The 16,405-nt window shown below is 44.4% G+C and overlaps 1 protein-coding gene across 1 annotated transcript; it reads right to left on the bottom strand.

Moving 5' to 3' along the window:
- Positions 1 to 4,291: 4,291 nt before the first annotated feature.
- CD3E (CD3 epsilon subunit of T-cell receptor complex) lies at positions 4,292 to 14,652 on the bottom strand. The gene is made up of 8 exons (XM_068989257.1): positions 14,601 to 14,652; positions 14,380 to 14,488; positions 12,256 to 12,273; positions 7,471 to 7,488; positions 6,816 to 7,049; positions 5,815 to 5,982; positions 5,425 to 5,471; positions 4,292 to 4,699 (listed from the first exon to the last, which is right to left on the bottom strand). Exons 2-8 carry the CDS (start codon positions 14,426 to 14,428, stop codon positions 4,643 to 4,645), a joined length of 591 nt encoding a protein of 196 aa, XP_068845358.1. The 5' UTR covers positions 14,429 to 14,488; positions 14,601 to 14,652; the 3' UTR covers positions 4,292 to 4,642.
- Positions 14,653 to 16,405: the final 1,753 nt, after the last annotated feature.

Genomic DNA, 16,405 nt, shown 5'->3' with positions numbered 1-16,405 from the left:
GTGTAAGAGTAATTCAAGGAACTTCAGGGCAGTTTAATGAGAGTGGGAGTTTCTTAGGCTAGGGTTCCCAAAAGAGAAAATTATTAACAACCACATAGCCAGAGATCTGGATAATTCTTCCCTATCGTCTTGAGATACATACAGACTCTGACTTTGTTAGAGACAGAATGAACTTCCCATTTACACTGCTTCATTCATGGTTATGAGTTATTCCTTCCTTTTATGCCCTCTGCTGCAGTCCTAGCCCTAGATCCCTCTGTTACACAGGATCCGTCCTCCCTGGGCAAGGCTTCATGGCTCACCCTGCACCGATGCTCATGTCCTTCCCATGCGCTACACACCTCCTGTGACCATATGCGCCTCATATACCCTTACACCCCCTTCTATTACTCACCAGTTCTCAACATTTGCTGTACGTTGGATCTCCTGGGGAGCTTTCGAAGTCCTGATGCCTGCGTGCCACCCTCAGAGAGTCTGATTATATTGTGCCTCAGGTGATTCAGATGTGAAGTCAGGGTTGAGAAACACTGACCTTCATCTGAGCCCTTCTGGAAACTTGGGTCCCTTCAGCTCCCTCCCTTTTTGTGTGCTTTTAAAACATAGCTTTATTGAAGTAAAGTGCAATGAATAAATTACATATATTTAAACCGTGAAATTTCATAAACTTTGGCATATGTAGACATTTGTGAAACATCATCACGCTTGCTAAGGATGAACCTACCCGACACTCCAGACAGTTTTCTTGTGACCTTTTGCTCAGATTTTCCCTTAGCCATTTATCCTCCAGGCAACTACTGAATAGCTTTCTATCATTATAAATCAGTTTCCAATTTTCTAGAGTTTTATGTTAAGTGAAATAATATAATATATACCCCTTTTTTGGTCTGGCTCCTTACATTCAGCATAATTATTTTGAGGTTCATCATCTTGTTGCATCTATTAATAGCTCATTCCTTTCTAATGTCAGTATTATTCCATTGAATGGATATACCACAAGCTGTTTATCCATTCACCCCTTGATTGTCTTTTGAGTGGTTCTTTGTTTTGGCTATTACAAATTAATTTTCTATGAACATTCATATATAAGTCATTATATAGGTCATACATACAAGGACATACACTCCTATTTCTACTGGATAAGTACTCAGGAGTGGAATGGTTGGGATAAAATTTTTAAAGAAAATGGTCTAACTTCTTTTTCCAGTCCCATATGAATTGGCTTCTCAGTTACTACAAAATGCCTACTGAGAATTTGATCAGGATTGGTTTGAATTTATTGATCAGTTTGGTGCGAACAGATATCCTAGTGATATGGAGTCTTCCAATCCATGAACACATCTGTTTTATAAATTAGAAGGCAGAGCTCCTTTTTAAAAATAATTTTTTTTTGGCTGTCCTGGGTCTTTGTTGCTGCAGGGGTTTTTCTCTAGTTCTCTAGTGATGTTGAGCAGGGGCTACTCTAGTTGCAGCGGCTTCTCTTGGTGCAGAGCACAGCCTGTAGGGTGTGAAGACTTCAGTAGCTGCGGCTCCTGGGCTCTAAAGCACAGGCTCAAGAGTTGTGGTGGATGGGCTTTGTTGCTCCGAGGCACATGGAATCTTCCTGGATCAGGGATCGAAGCCCTGTCTCCTGCATTGGCAGGCTGATTCTTCACCACTGAGCCACAAGGGAAGCCCCCGTGAACACGTTTTTTGGTCAGATTTATCCCTAAGTGTTTTAATCTAAGTTCAATTTATTTACTAGCTAAAAGGCTATTTCGGTTCTCTATTTCATCCTCAGTGGGTGGAATGCCTTCTCTTTTGTCTTCAGATTCTATCTATCCTTCCCTTCAAGACCCAGCTCCAGTCTCTCCTTCTCTGTGGAGCTTTCGCCGACCACCTCAGTTCTCCTAGTACCTCTTAGGAACACTGATAATACGATCTATAGGACTCCTATGCATGCTCACATTTGTTCTGCTGTTTTTTGCATAGTTGGGCCTCTCTTACTTAATTGTAAGCTCCCTAAAAACAGAATCTGTTTGTACTTAGCAGAGTGCTGGTCTGTCACATGAACGATTAGAAAAGCACTCATAGGAGGAATACCTAAGCAATTCAATACAGAATTTTTAAGTCAGGAAAATGGAGAGTGTTTCTAATGATCACAGTCAGCACTGGGTACCTGTTCAGAGCAAGGGAGTTGGACAGCCTGGGTTGCTAATTCCAGCTCTGTCCCTGACTATGCACTTTGGGTGAGTAACTTCACCTCTTTGAGCCCCATATCCCCATCTGTAAAATAAGGACAACATCTATCTTCTCAGTTGTCACAGGATGAAATGAGGTAACTCTTGTAAAGTGCTAAGCACGATTTCGCTTGTTGTTTCATCACTAAGTTGTGCCCAACTCTTTCGTGACCCCATGGACTGTAGCTCGTCAAGCTCCTCTGTCCATGGGATTTTCCAGGCAAGAATACCTGAGTGGGTTGCCATTTCCTTCTCCAGCGGATCTTCCTGACCCAGGGATTGAACCTAGGTCTCCCACATTGGCAGGTGGATTCTTTACCACTGAGACACCAGAGAAGCCCTCAAGCACAATTTCTGCTGCTGCTGCTGCTAAGTCGCGTCAGTCGTGTCTGACTCTGTGGGACCCCATAGACGGCAGCCCACCAGGCTCCCCCGTCCCTGGGATTTTCCAGGCAATAACACTGGAGTGGGTTGCCATTTCCTTCTGCAATGCATGAAAGTGAAAAGTGAAAGTGAAGTCGCTCAGTCGTGTTTGATTCTTCGCGACCTCATGGACTGCAGCCTACCAGGCTCCTCTGTCCATGGGATTTTCCAGGCAAGAGTACTGGAGTGGGGTGCCATTGCCTTCTCCTAGAGCAGAGTAAATGCTTCCTAAATGTTCGCTAGTATTGCATTCATTATGCTGAGCCACACCTCCCTTTCCTGGGCACCATCATATACACCTGGGACAGAACTGCCACCCTTGGGCCAGCCTGCTGATCAGCAGCTAGTCATGGTCAACGTCATGGAGATTCCTTTTGAGCCTAAGTGCTGCTTACAGGGATAGAAGTAACTTCAATGCAGGCCAGTAAACAGAAACAGCAGCCACAAGACCGAGGCTGAATGTGTACAGTATATGGGGGACTGCAAACCACAGAGGACTTTTCTGAGTCGTGGTCACACTCTTAAATAGTCCTGTGGTCAGCAGGGTTTTCTGAGTGCAGAGAGCCGGCTGATTTGAACTCGGTTGAGAGAGCCTCAGGGCTCCTGTGAAGGCTCTCTGCAAGCTGAGCATGTGCCCTGGGAGGCCGAGAAGGAAGCCCTCCCACACCGGCCCTGCTGCTCTGCGCCCATCACCCTCACTCAGAGCGCAGCCCACATCCGGGCGGCTAAACCACAGCCGGCTTCTGGCTGCCTTGCGCTACCTCTCGCAGCGGAGGCGGAGATCCCTGCTCTGCCGCACCTCCACCTCCTCCCACCCCTCCCCCAGCCCCGGCGGCTCCTCTCCTCGGAGGGGCTTCCTTCTCGAGGCAGCGTGGAAATCTGTATCCCTCCCTCCCCCACATCCCAACCCCTGCCGACACACACCCCTTCACCTCTTCTTTTCTTTCTGCTGCCTTCATCTGCCTTTTAAGACCTCTATTTCTGTCTCACCCGTTTTCTGAACGGACCATTCATCAGGCACTCTTTGTCATCCTTGCTGTTTTTCTCCAAAAGGGGTTAGTTAAATGATTCTTTTTCTCCCTATCTTTCTTTCTTTCTCTCTTCCCTCCTTCCCTTCCCTTCCTCCCTTCTTTTTCTTTTCCTTCATTCCTTTCCTCTCTCCCTCCTTCCCTTTCTCTATATCCACCCCCCACTCCCTGCCCCTTTTTGATTTATTCCCCGATGCCCTTTTCAAAGAGAGCTTCAGGTAAGGCCTGTTCCAGTTGTGGAAACAGGTAGTACTTGCATTTGAGGTCATAGCTGGGAATACAGTCAAAGGTAGGGAGGACCTGTGTTGTCCAGGAAACAAGACACCCTCTGAGGGCTTCCCAGAAAAGAGGGACAGCAACTCTTTCAGCCAAATACACTTTATTTCTTTTCTTTATCAGCTGACAAGGAATTTAGCACATTCATGGAGCTACAAATGACCATCTAGGAGTCTGCAGTGGAGACAGGGAGGGAAGGGACACAGAACAAGCTCTGGGTTGGGGTCTGTGAACAGGGCAGGACTTCTGCCAGCATTTACCCAGTCCATTCCCACCAAGGCTTTCCAAAGAGAGAGCTAGAAACAGAGAAAGGTAGGTGGAATAGTTAGGGATGGGGCAGTTTCTCTGCAGGAGAAAGAGGGAACCAAAGGGAATAGTAATACCCACTGGGGAAGGAACGAATGGGGGCAAGGTGGCGCGTGAAAAACAGAAATAAATATCTTGACCAGAAGGCCAACCAGGTGTGAAGGGGTGAGTGGCTGTGATGTTTCAAAGGATAATAAGGCAGCAATATCCTTGGACTGGGTGCCAGCAGAGAAGGCAGGAAGGAGGCCGTGGGGACAAGGCTGAGGGTGGAAGCTCCCCACAAGGCAGAGGAACTGCTCCTGTGGGTCCAAGATTTGCCCAGGGAACAAACAGGGAGTGGCAGGCCTGGAGAGGAGTCAGACCCGGGTCAGTGGGAGATGGTGTCAGGAGTTGTCAGACGCCTCTCTGATTCAAGCCAGCGTACAGGTCCCGCTGGCCTTTCCGGATGGGCTAGGGGTGGAATAGAGAGCGGGTGGTCAGCAGGGTGGGAGGAAGTCATTCCTGAGAAAGAAGGGCTTCTGCAGAAATAACTTTAGAGGAATGGGAAGATCCTAGGCTAGGAGGCGGGAGGTGGGCTCAACTGGTCATCTCCTGTGAACCTTAGTTTTCCCATCTCAAAAATGGGAAACTAAAGGACCACTTCTCAGGGCTTTTGTCAGAATTAAGTGAAGTCGCTCATGCAAAAGTAAATGCCACATGCTTGACTGGTGCTCAGTAAATATTTGTTGAGTTTGTCCAGGTGTGATATGCAAAATATTTAACCATTGGTGGTGCATACACAACGATCAATCAGAACAGTCCTGGTGATTCTCTGCCATGCCAGGCAGTAACTCTTTACTTGCCAAATCAGCTGGTAGGTACATGCTGGTGGGATGGCAGTCATGAGTTTATGGTGTTTGGGTGTGTGGTATTCCCCATGGCTGCTCCTGAGCTAATTAATGAATAAACCAGAGAAAGAGGAGTGACACCGCCACCCCCACTGCTTGTGGTTGTGGGAACCCTGCAGCTTTTGAGATGACCGCATTCTACCATGATATATGCAGAGGTGGGCACTTGGTGGGTTGTCCTGGAGCCCTGAAGGAGGGGCTTTGAAGTGTCTGACAGGCCAGGTGGACAGTCCCACCTGTCCCCTTCTCCCCTAGAAAGACCCCTCCCCCCACTCTGTCCCTCATTACCTCATAGTCTGGGTTGGGTACAGGGGGTGGCCTCTCTCTGTTTTGTCCTGCAAAGGAGGGAAGGGAAAACGATTCATTTCCAAGAGGACACACAAATCTCGTGAAAATGAGATCCAAATCCAGGATGGCAAACTCCCCTCTACTCCTCAGTTTTTTCTGTTCCAGCTGCTATTTTTCTTTGCCTTTTTTTCACCCCATCTCTAATGACCCTACACAGTTCTTATCATTTTGTGACCTCAGCTCAAGGTCCTTCCATGGTTTCTGAGTAATCTGAGATGGGACATTCTGTGTCAAGATCTCGGCCATACCATGACTGTTCTAGAGAAGCTATCTTAACCTGGTCCGGGCCAGACATCCCCCCCTTGGTGGACATCTCCTCCGTGATCTTACCCCGGGGCCTGCCGCCAGCACCCGCTCCTCTCGTCATAGGCGTGGCCTTGGCCTTTCGGCTCTTGCTCCAGTAATACACCAGCAGCAGCAAGCCCAGAGTGACACAGATGTCAACCACGATGATTGTGGCCACCTCCAACAGATTCACCTCCATGCAGTTCTTACACACTGTGAGGCAGGGGTCGGGGGAGAAGAAGAGAAATCCCCCAGAAAGGAAGACACAGGACACAGGATGAGGAAGGAACAAATGGAGCTCGTTTCCCCTTTAGTACTCACGAACCTGCCATGGCCAGACACCCCTCCCTCTGCCCCCAGGCTGTTTCAGCACCTTTATAACAACAAACGAAGTGTGGTGTTCATGGGTAGAGACTCTGGAGTCAGACAGTCCTGGGTTCAAATCCCAGCTACGTGACTCACTAGTTGTGAGAATTCGGAAATGTGTGTTGAGCCCACAAAGCTTCTGTTTCCTCATATATAAAATGGAAGTAGGATAGCACTGAACCCACATAGTTGGTAAGAGGATTGTATGAAACGCCCGGGCAAGTGTTTGGTATAGTGCTTGAAACTTAATAAGCATTCATTGATTGTTAGCTGTCATTATTGTTTATGATTATGCCTTACTTTATGACATTTTCATAGAGTAGCTTTGAGTCCTTTTTGCAAATCCTGAAGAATTCGTGTCTGGATAAAGCATCAGATAAACTATTGGGACTCCATATTTTCTGGACAGGATATAATGCAGACAGGATACCCAGTCTGTCTCTTGGGAAGTTGCTTTGGATCTAGTGCTAAGGTTACCCTAACAGCCCTATATTGATGTTTAATCTATATTTCAGAAAATACTGATGATATGTGGCCCCAGATAGTCTTGGATTGAGTGTAGGAGAAGCACAAAGTTGCCAGGGAACTGTCAAGTTGAGTAAGGGGAAATCCTGAGAATGCTCTTTTAAAATATCCTCCCTAAAGAGCCTAGTAGTGCTTGCTCTGAAGACCTGTATTACCTCTTGCTTTCAGGTACAGCGTATGTGCTGCCCCTGTGTTGCCTTCTGTGTTGTCTTCGGTTGCGAGGCACTGATAATAGCCACTGTTCTCCATTTCTGAAAAATTATCCAGGAACAGGTGTTTCTCATTATGACCTTTCATTTGTTCATTATTTCTTTTCCATTGTATTCCATTTGCAAAATCTCTAGGGCACGTCAGCTCAACAGAGTTTCCAGAGATGGAGACTTCATATGCTGGGGAATGGGAGAGAAGAGAAGGGAAATTTAAAAAGAGAAACAAGTAAGATTTAAGGCAAGTTAGTAGCCAAAGAACCAACCAAATGCAGAAAGTTGACATCCTAGATCTCAGGTTTTCTTGTCAAAAGGTGACTCTGTTGGCTAAAGGGTATGAAAGAGGAGAGACACAGGAGAAGGGGCCCTAGAGAACCTCTTGAAGATGACTTCAGAGTTTAGGCATGGACATGGGGACTTGGAAGGAGAGGGTGAAAATAAAGAAAATCTATAGAAGTCCTTATTTGTAACGTTTCTAAAATGGGGAGTTAGAAGTGTTGGGAGGACCTCAGTTCTTGGGGTTAATCTCCCTCAATCAAATGCTTTTTCCCAACCACAGATCTGCATCGTTGATAGGGCAGGTATAAAAGACTGATAAACTTACGTTTCTGTTCAGTATCATCTGAAAATGAAAAAAGGAAAGAATGGTAAGAAAATAACCATGGTTGAAGTTTAAACTGTAGGTAAAAAATTTCAAGTGGAGCTAGACACTGTCCCTAAGAATCCCCAGAGAATTATTTGGGAGCCCCATGTCTTGAAGATGAGTTATGTACCTGGCCTAAGAGATATGCTCATAGACACAACTCAGGTATATCAAACTGAGAGTATATCAGCATGTACTTCTAGACTGAGATCCACTAAAGCTCAAAAAGTCTTAGAATCCTAAAGCTGAAAACTTCTAGACGTCTTGCATTAGCAAGAGCCATATTCCAGATAGATATGAAAGGGATATCATATCCTTCTCAGAGATAAACACCTTCATTTCTTTGAATCACTGATTCTTATACTCATCTGTTTTTCATTATTCGGGAGTTCTTTCTTATAACTAACAGAAACCCTCATAGTAGATATCAAATATCTTTCTTCTTATTCCATGCCACTTTCATGTTATTACCCTTAAATTATGTGAAGTTCTATATACGTTTTAAAGAAATAATTCTTCTAATAAAAAGCGACATTATTTTAAATTATATCTCAGTGCAATCAACTCTTAATTATATATGTTGGAACTATTGGTGCGGACAACTGAAATCCACTGATAAAATTTGGGGATCCAGCCAAATTCCCCAGAGTAGGTAATTTTGATCTAGGAAATAGGGATGGGGAGCACTCTGGTTTCCTGAAAGACCTGTGGCTGGGACCTTAGGCAGCACTGGGCTATGCTTGAGCCTGAATATATAACAGCTGGAAGAGCAGAGCGTGATGCTCAGAGACACCCCTCTCTCTACTGGGAGTGTTTTGCTACAGTGTGCTATGGGGACAGAACACTGGACTGAGTCAGAAACCCTGTGTTTGAATCCCAGATCTGCTTTAGGCTGTGTGACCAAGGGAAAATCATTTAACTTCTCTGAGCTTCAGTTTCTTCATCTGGGAAACAGATAAAACATCCACCTTCCAAGGTATTTGTGAGAACTAAGTGGATTATGAAACTGAAAATGGATGGTGCATTGCAGATGCTCAAGAAAAGTATTTTTTACTTTCTTTCTTTCCTTCTGGGGGTCCTGCTAATGAAGAACAGAGCAGAGTACTGAGGCAGTTGCTTAGTCAGCACTCCAGCTGAGATCATATGGAATGTAAACAAGTCATTCTGCAGGTTTACCTATCTACTAATAGTGGGGAGCTGAGTATAATGACAGTAGATCATCTCTAATATTTTGACTTGGAAATGATTTTTCAGCATTGATATTTCTTAGAAACAGTAAACTAGAAATCATAAATAAAATAATTTAGAAGTAAATAGAAGTTTCACACTGCATGATATGTTTGTTTGGGAAAGCAATGTGAAAGAAATTGCTCACAAATCTTTTTGGCATAAGTTCAGTAGTGAAGCGCAGACCGATACATTCTCATATGAGGGCCTAGATGTCTATGCTTAGAAGCACATGTTTTATTATTATTATTTGGCTGTGCTCCATGGCATGTGGGATTTCAGTTCCTCAACCAGGGATCGAACCCAGGGTCCCTGCAGTGGAAGCAAAGAGTCTTAACCACTGGACCAACAGGAAATTCCCTTAGATGTCTATACTTAGAAACAGGACATATGCTCACAGAAATTTTATACATGTTCATAATGATTAAAAAAATGTGTTTCAGGGACTTTCCTGGTGGTCCAGTGGCTAAGACTCTGTGCTCCCTATGCAGGGGGCTGGGTTAGACTCCTGGTCAGGGAACTAGATCCCACAAGCAGAAACTAAGACCTGGTGTAGCCAAATAAATATTTTAAAAAAATGAGTTTCAGCATCAGATAAATATGCATTTATATTTTTATCCCTGATTGGACTATATATTTATTTTCTAAGTCTTGGTTTTCTTATCTGTAGAGTGGGGATGTTAGGAGAATTACGTGACAAAATTCAGATAGAATATTAAGGGCAATACCTAGAACATGTATGCTCAGTAAACTATAAGGGTTATTTTTAGTCTGCATATTTCCCATATAATGATAGCTAAACTCTACCAACTGCTTTCTGCCCATCAGATGATATTCTAAGTAAATCAATCAATCCTCATAACAACTTTACAAGCTAGGTATCATTATTATTTATATTTCACATGTAATAATGCTTTGGCACAGAGAAGCTAAGAAAATTATTCAGACACTCAGCAAGCAAGAAGTTGAGCCAGGATACGATGGTCTAGTTTCAGAGTTAGATTCTCAGCCTCACACTCCACAAGCTTCTCCACTGCCTGAGATATTGTTCCTTATAATATAAGGTCATTCTTTAAAACTCAACTCAAGAATCACCTCCCCTGGGGAGCTTTCCACAACTATATCCTTTGTAGAGTTGTCCGCTCTTCTCTTCATATTTTATTTTACTCTTTACTCATAGCAGGAAACAGACTATATTATCAATTATTTGTCTTTCAAATAAGACCATCAGCTTTCTTTTTTTTTTTTTTTGCCGAACCATGTGGCTTGTGGGATCTTAGTTCCTTGACCAGGGATTGAACCCAGGCCCTCAGCAGTGAAAGTAAGAAGTTCTAACTGCTGGGCTTCCAGGGAATTCCGAAGACCTTCAGCTTCTTGAGGGGAAGGAACTAGTGATGCAGTCATATGCATGATCATTTATTCATTTAAAAAACAGGTATTGAGCACCTGTTCACACACACACACACACACACACACACACACATTGAGCACCTACCATGTGTATTAGAAGTAAAAGCAAAGTGTTAGTGGCTCAGTCGTGTCCAACTCTGTGATCCCATGGACTGTAGCCCACTGGGCTCCTCTGTCCATGGGATTCTCCAGGCAAGAATACTGGAATGGGTTACCATGCCCTTCTCCAGGGGATCTTCCTGACCCAGGGATCAAAACCAGGTCTCCGGCATTGCGGGTGGATTCTTTACCGTTTGAGCCACCTGGGAAGCCCATGTGTATTTGGCCAAGTAAATAAAGTGTTGTTTTGGCCTTCAATGAATTCATGATATACACAAAAATTCCAACCCACACCCGCGTATATATTCTTTCCTGAATGGATGCTCAGGAATACACATCACTCAGCTATAATCGGATCTGACGGTTAGCAACAAACATAGGCACATCTCATACAGATTCTATTGAAAGATAATTATATTTTCTCTCTAATGGTTCTGGTTCTTAGTATTTATTACTGTGATATGTCATGATCATTTTGATCCACATTTGAAAGGAAGTTGTGCAGAGTGAAAATCCTCTTACCAATTTCTTCTGAATCTGAAAAAGAAACTATTTGAAACACTTCTATCAGCTAATAAGATCAGACCCTTCCACCCCGGGTTAGGACTCTTCCCTCAATCTTCAGAAAACAATGGATATTTAAATTTCCCATGGCTGCATATGAAAAACTCTTTCGTATTCTACATTAAAAAAACTGGTGGCTAATTAGTTATAAAAAAAGGGTCCTAAGTAATCATTTTGAATATAGTGTCTATTTGATACATAAATATAAAATATACTTATAAAATTAAAAATATAATTGGCACTAGTGGTAAAGAACCCGCCTGCCAATGCAGGAGACATAAGAGATACGGGTCCATTCCTGGGTCGGGAAGATCCCTTTGAGGAGGAAATGGCAACCCACTCCAGTATTCTTGCTTGGAGAATGCCATGGATAGAGGAGGCTGGCAGGCTACAGTGCATAGGGTTGCAAAGAGTTGGACATGACTGAAGCGACTTAGCAGGCAGGCATAAAATTATTACATTGTACACCTTAAACTTATACCATGTTATATGTCAACTATATTCCAATAAAGTTGGCAAAAAAAGGAAGATCTGTATTGAGCATAAATTAAATGATAAAAACCAACCCCAAATGACCAATAGCATGCAGAAGAGATTAGTTTTTCTGGAGTTTATCAGGGCTCTCAACATATCCCATCTGTCAGTAAGGTAACATTAACACATTCTCCATGATATATTTCTTAAAAAGGATTCTAAGGACACTACAATTTAGGCAGATTAAGGGTATGTAATGGAGACTGGCCCAGTGCCTGCCTTTTAACACAAAATTGGTTCACTCAATTTGGAGGAGCTGACTAAAGAGAAAGCCTTTCAATATTGGGATATTCCTGCCTCTCTACTATGACTGAGGAGGTAAGTCCAGGCCAGGCACACTCATATGCATGTGCACACATGAAAACACACGCACGCACACACACACTTTCAGAGTATTTGGACATGTAATTCTTCTTCTTCTTCTTCTTTTTTACTTTTTGGTCATACCCCACAGCATGTGGACTCTTACTGCCCTGACCAGGAATGGAACCTATGCCCCCACACATTGAAAGTGCAGATTCTTAACCACTGGACCACCAGGGAAGTCCCTGGACATGTAATACTGAATGTGGGCTCAAATGCTGCCCCAGAGGCCTATTTAGTGCATCCCTAGGCATGCATTCAAGCCACAAATCCTCTATAAAAAACTCACATCAAATAGGAGATGAAAACTTGGCATTGGTTTAGTTGGCTCAATTCTTTCCTCCTGAATAGTTAACACTCATTTTTTCCTATGATCTCTGTTGCATTCCTCTTCTTGGCTAGAACTATCCCTAGACTTATAGGAAAAGGCAAAGGAGAAGATGAGAGAAACTCCTTTTATTGGTCTCTGTAGGAGGTCTAGTGAAAACATTCATAAACATAAAACAGATGGGCTGATTTGATAACAAGGAAAGAAAAAGCATAACTCACCTTGTGCCCAAGCACCAACTAGAAAATAAATAAGAAGAAAAGAGTTAGTAAATGTTGTGAGTGACTGAAATTCCAAGCAGAGAAAGTCCTGTAGTCTAGTCTGACCATTTCTGAGCATCTGCGGTCCTTCCCACCCATTTCTGGATCACAGTTAACCCTATACCCAGTGAGTGATATGGACTTCTGGGTACTGACCCGGGGTTTCTGGTCCATTTGGGATGAGAAAGAAGAAGGAAGCACCCTCAGTGTTAAACATGAACACACAGCATTTGACAAACAGACATTAGAAAATGTTGATGGGTGCTTCTGGGGAGATGGAGAAATAGCGAGAGAGTTTTGCAGCCCAGCCTCCATTTTAAAAAGAAATCTCTTGACTGTGGAAGGAAAACAAGCTCTGGGTTAGGTACAAAGATTGAGATTCTTGTTCCGTCTGACTCCTGCTGGTCTGATGGTTTGGTTTTTCCATTTGTTTTCTACTGGAGACAGAGATGGGAATACTTGAAACCAATTACTCATTAGCTAGAGCCTGGGCATTGAAGAGTCCGATCGTATTTCCACTGGGTCCTCCAGAGTCCCTGCACTCAGCAGTAATCGAGATTCTCTGTAATGACCAGTTTCCCTGACATCGCCTTCAAGTTTCATGTGTACCTCTTTTATCAACAGCCTCTATATTGGATGAGACACCCTTCCCAATCACCATAACCAGAGCAGCCTGGGCACATTCTCATGAGGCCAAACCTCTAGGGGTGTTTGGGTCTTTGGTATTCCCTCTCTCTCCCTCTGCAGAGCACAGTTTATACTATGGGGCTGTTACCCAATGCCTTGAGGAATCACACTCTGCCCCTTGATACTCCAAACATGTTCCCTGGACCAGTGGGAGACAAATGAGCCAGAGAGCTCATTATAAAGGCAGAAGAGCAGTCCCACTCCAGACCCACTGAAGCAGAAGTTGAAATTTAACAAGATTCCCCGGTGACTCGTGTGCACGCTCAAGCTAGAGAAACCCAAGATGCAGCAGGAAGTGGAGACGCCATGGCTGTAGCTCTGAGATGCAAGCCCCAGCTGTGATAGTGTTTTCTAGATTTCTAAAATAAAACCCTCATGAACTATTTGGCCTCACATCGTGCCATCATTAAGAGCACAGGCTGTAGGCAGTTCTGAGTTCCAAGATCAGCTTCAGCACTTACTAACTGTGGTTTTAAACAAGCTATTGAACTTCTTTGAGTACTAGTTTTTTACATCTGTAAAATAGGGCAGAGGTCCCATAGGGCTGAGGTCCCCAACCTCTGGGCCACAGATGGGTAACTTCTGTCAGATCAGTGGCAGCATTAGATTAGAAACAAAGTGCACAATAAATGGGATGTGCTTGAAACATCCTGAAATGAACCCCCCACCCCAGTCTGTGGCAAAATTGTCTTCTACGAGACTGGGCCCTGGTGCCAAAAAGGCTGGGGACTGCTGAAACGGGATACATATAATGTTTACCTTCCAAAGTGGAGGTAAAGATTAAATTAGTTAACACAGGTAAAGACCTTTTAGTAGCACAGTATCTGGCACTCTTACTGAGTGCTGTTTACTACAGCAACCTTAAAAAAAAAATCTGATATGAGCTATGGAAAGCCTCTTAGTTACTTATCAATTTATATTCCACCTTCCTTCCAACAGGACTAAAGTAATTGAAAGCACTTGGTCAACTGAAAAGGGCTGGAAATTATGAGGTGCTTCATTGTCTCAGCTACTAAGCTTGCTGTATACTTGGTGCAGAGTTTGGGATCAACCATCTACTCTCCTCGCAATAAACAGCAAAGGTTAACTCCTCTAATCTCCTTTGCATTAGCTCATAAGGGCTGGGCTGTTCACTGACAGAACGAGGCTTTTCTCGGAGGCACAAAGATCTTGCTTTCAGTAGATATGATCACCTCAACTGCTTTCCTTTAGCTGTTCTCTGAAAGGTCTTCTGGGAACATGCTAGCCTAGCCCTAGTTCCCTGTGCTAACACCGCACAAACACTTCCTTACATTTTCTAGAAAATAAGGCTCCTTGATACCCTGGGCAGTACCAGGTTAGGCAGTGAGCCTTCCATGGTCTGGAGAAACACCCATCTTTTCATTCCATCGTACTCACCTAATAAGAGGCAGAGTCCCAGAACTTGCCAGAGGTTCCCCGACTGCATCCTTCCCTCACTGGACGCTCACTCTACCTAAGATGGCGGAGGCCAGTTGGCTCACAACTTCTGAAAAAGAAACCAGAGGACTTTTTCAAAACCCCTGCTGGAGTTGAGGACCCTGGGGCTATTGCTCCCAATGCTGGGATGAAAAAGGGGGCTTTGTAAGAGAGAGACTCACCATTTTCCGAAGCAGGCACCTACGGCTGGGAGGGGAGGCGGGTTTCTGAACCCCACACAGGAAGTGTGAAGGGGCCTCTGGGCCTGAAGGGTTCTACGTTTGAGACGGAGGCAGCCACCTGGGTTGGCTGGGGAGAGTTGGGCCCTGTGTCCTCCCATTGGATGAGGGAGACCTGAGGTGCTGTGAAAAAATACCTGCAACTTAGCTGCCCAGGCCTTACACAATGCACCCCCCACATTGGGGGATCCCTTCTCAGATACCCGTCCTCACCAAACAAGCTGTGATAGGAAGAGAGAGGAACACCAAAGAGTTGCTTTCTTTATGGCATACGTGGCTTGGGGCAAGGTGTTGGTTTGAAAATATATGTTGATTTAAAACCATGAGATGCCATTCTTTTTTGCCTATAATATTTACAAAAATATTTTTTAAATGTAATATTCAGCATTGGAAAGGGTAAAGAGTGACAATCTTAGAATCTGCTAATGTGAGTGTAAACGGTTATGGTCTATCTGAATATTTGAGCATGCATCAATCAAATGCTTCTTACCCAGTGCCAGGCACTGTGCTAAGGGCTTTAACCAACAGTTCTCTAAGGACTTCCTTGGCAGTCCAGTGCTTAAGACTCTGTACTCCTAATACAGGGGCACAGAATTGATCCCTGGTCAGAAGCTAAGATTCCACATCCTGAGTGACATGGCCCCCAAGCAAACAGACACAAAGAAACAAAAAACAAACTTCTACAGTAGATATTAGGGTTTCCCTGATGGCTCAGTGGTAAAGAATCTGCTTGCCAATACAGAAGATGTGGGTTCCATCCCTGGGTCGGAAAGAACTCTAGAAGAAAGAATTGGCAACCCATTCTAATATTCTTGCCTGGGAATTCTCATGGACAGAGGAGCCTGGCCAGCTATAGTCCATGGGGTCGCCAAGCGTCGGATGTGACTTATCAACTGAGCAATAACCACAAGGTAGACATGAGGGTTAGGGTGTGGCCTCAACACAGGCAAAAAATGACCCTCTAGACAGGTATTATTTTCATCCTCATTTTATGCTTGAGTAAACTGAGGCTCAGATAGGTTATCCAAGTTGTCACAGATTACAGAGCTGGGATCCTCAAAAATATTTTGGTGAAATTCATTGACTTAGTAAATATTTGGAGGCAATGATGCTGAAGCTGAAACTCCAGTACTTTGGCCACCTCATGTGAAGAGTTGACTCATTGGAAAAGACTCTGATGCTGGGAGGAATTGGGGGCAGGAGGAGAAGGGGACGACAGAGGATGAGATGGCTGGATGGCATCACTGACTCGATGGACGTGAGTCTGAGTGATCTCCGGGAGTTGGTGATGGACAGGGACGCCTGGCGTGCTGCGATTCATGGGGTCGCAAAGAGTCAGACACGACTGAGCGACTGAACTGAGATGAACTGAACTGAACTGATATCTACTTGGCTGTAGTATGTGCTGGGTGCTAGTAATAGAGCAGTCACAAGATAGATAGTGCTCATGGAGGAAGGGAATGTGGAATTAAGCTGATTATTTCAGGACACTGATGCTGAGAAAGAGGAAATACAGGGGCGGTGGGAATGATAGAAGGAATGCCTAATGTAGTCTCGGGGTAGGGAAGGTCTCCCTTCTGCGGGTGGCATCTAAGCTGAAACCTGCTGGGGGCCTGGAGTGAACCAGGAGTTGCGGAGGACAAGGAAAGTATTCCAGACAGAGGGAGCAGCATGTCTGGGGCCTGGGGATGAGGAAGAGAGACCCATTCAGGAAACTGGAAACTCAGAAAGGCAAGTAGCAGAGGTAA

The sequence above is a fragment of the Capricornis sumatraensis genome, chromosome 16 (genome assembly GCF_032405125.1).
Source record: "Capricornis sumatraensis isolate serow.1 chromosome 16, serow.2, whole genome shotgun sequence".
Classification (NCBI taxonomy): Eukaryota; Metazoa; Chordata; class Mammalia; order Artiodactyla; family Bovidae; genus Capricornis; species Capricornis sumatraensis.
This window is presented reverse-complemented; position numbering and strand designations above follow the sequence as displayed.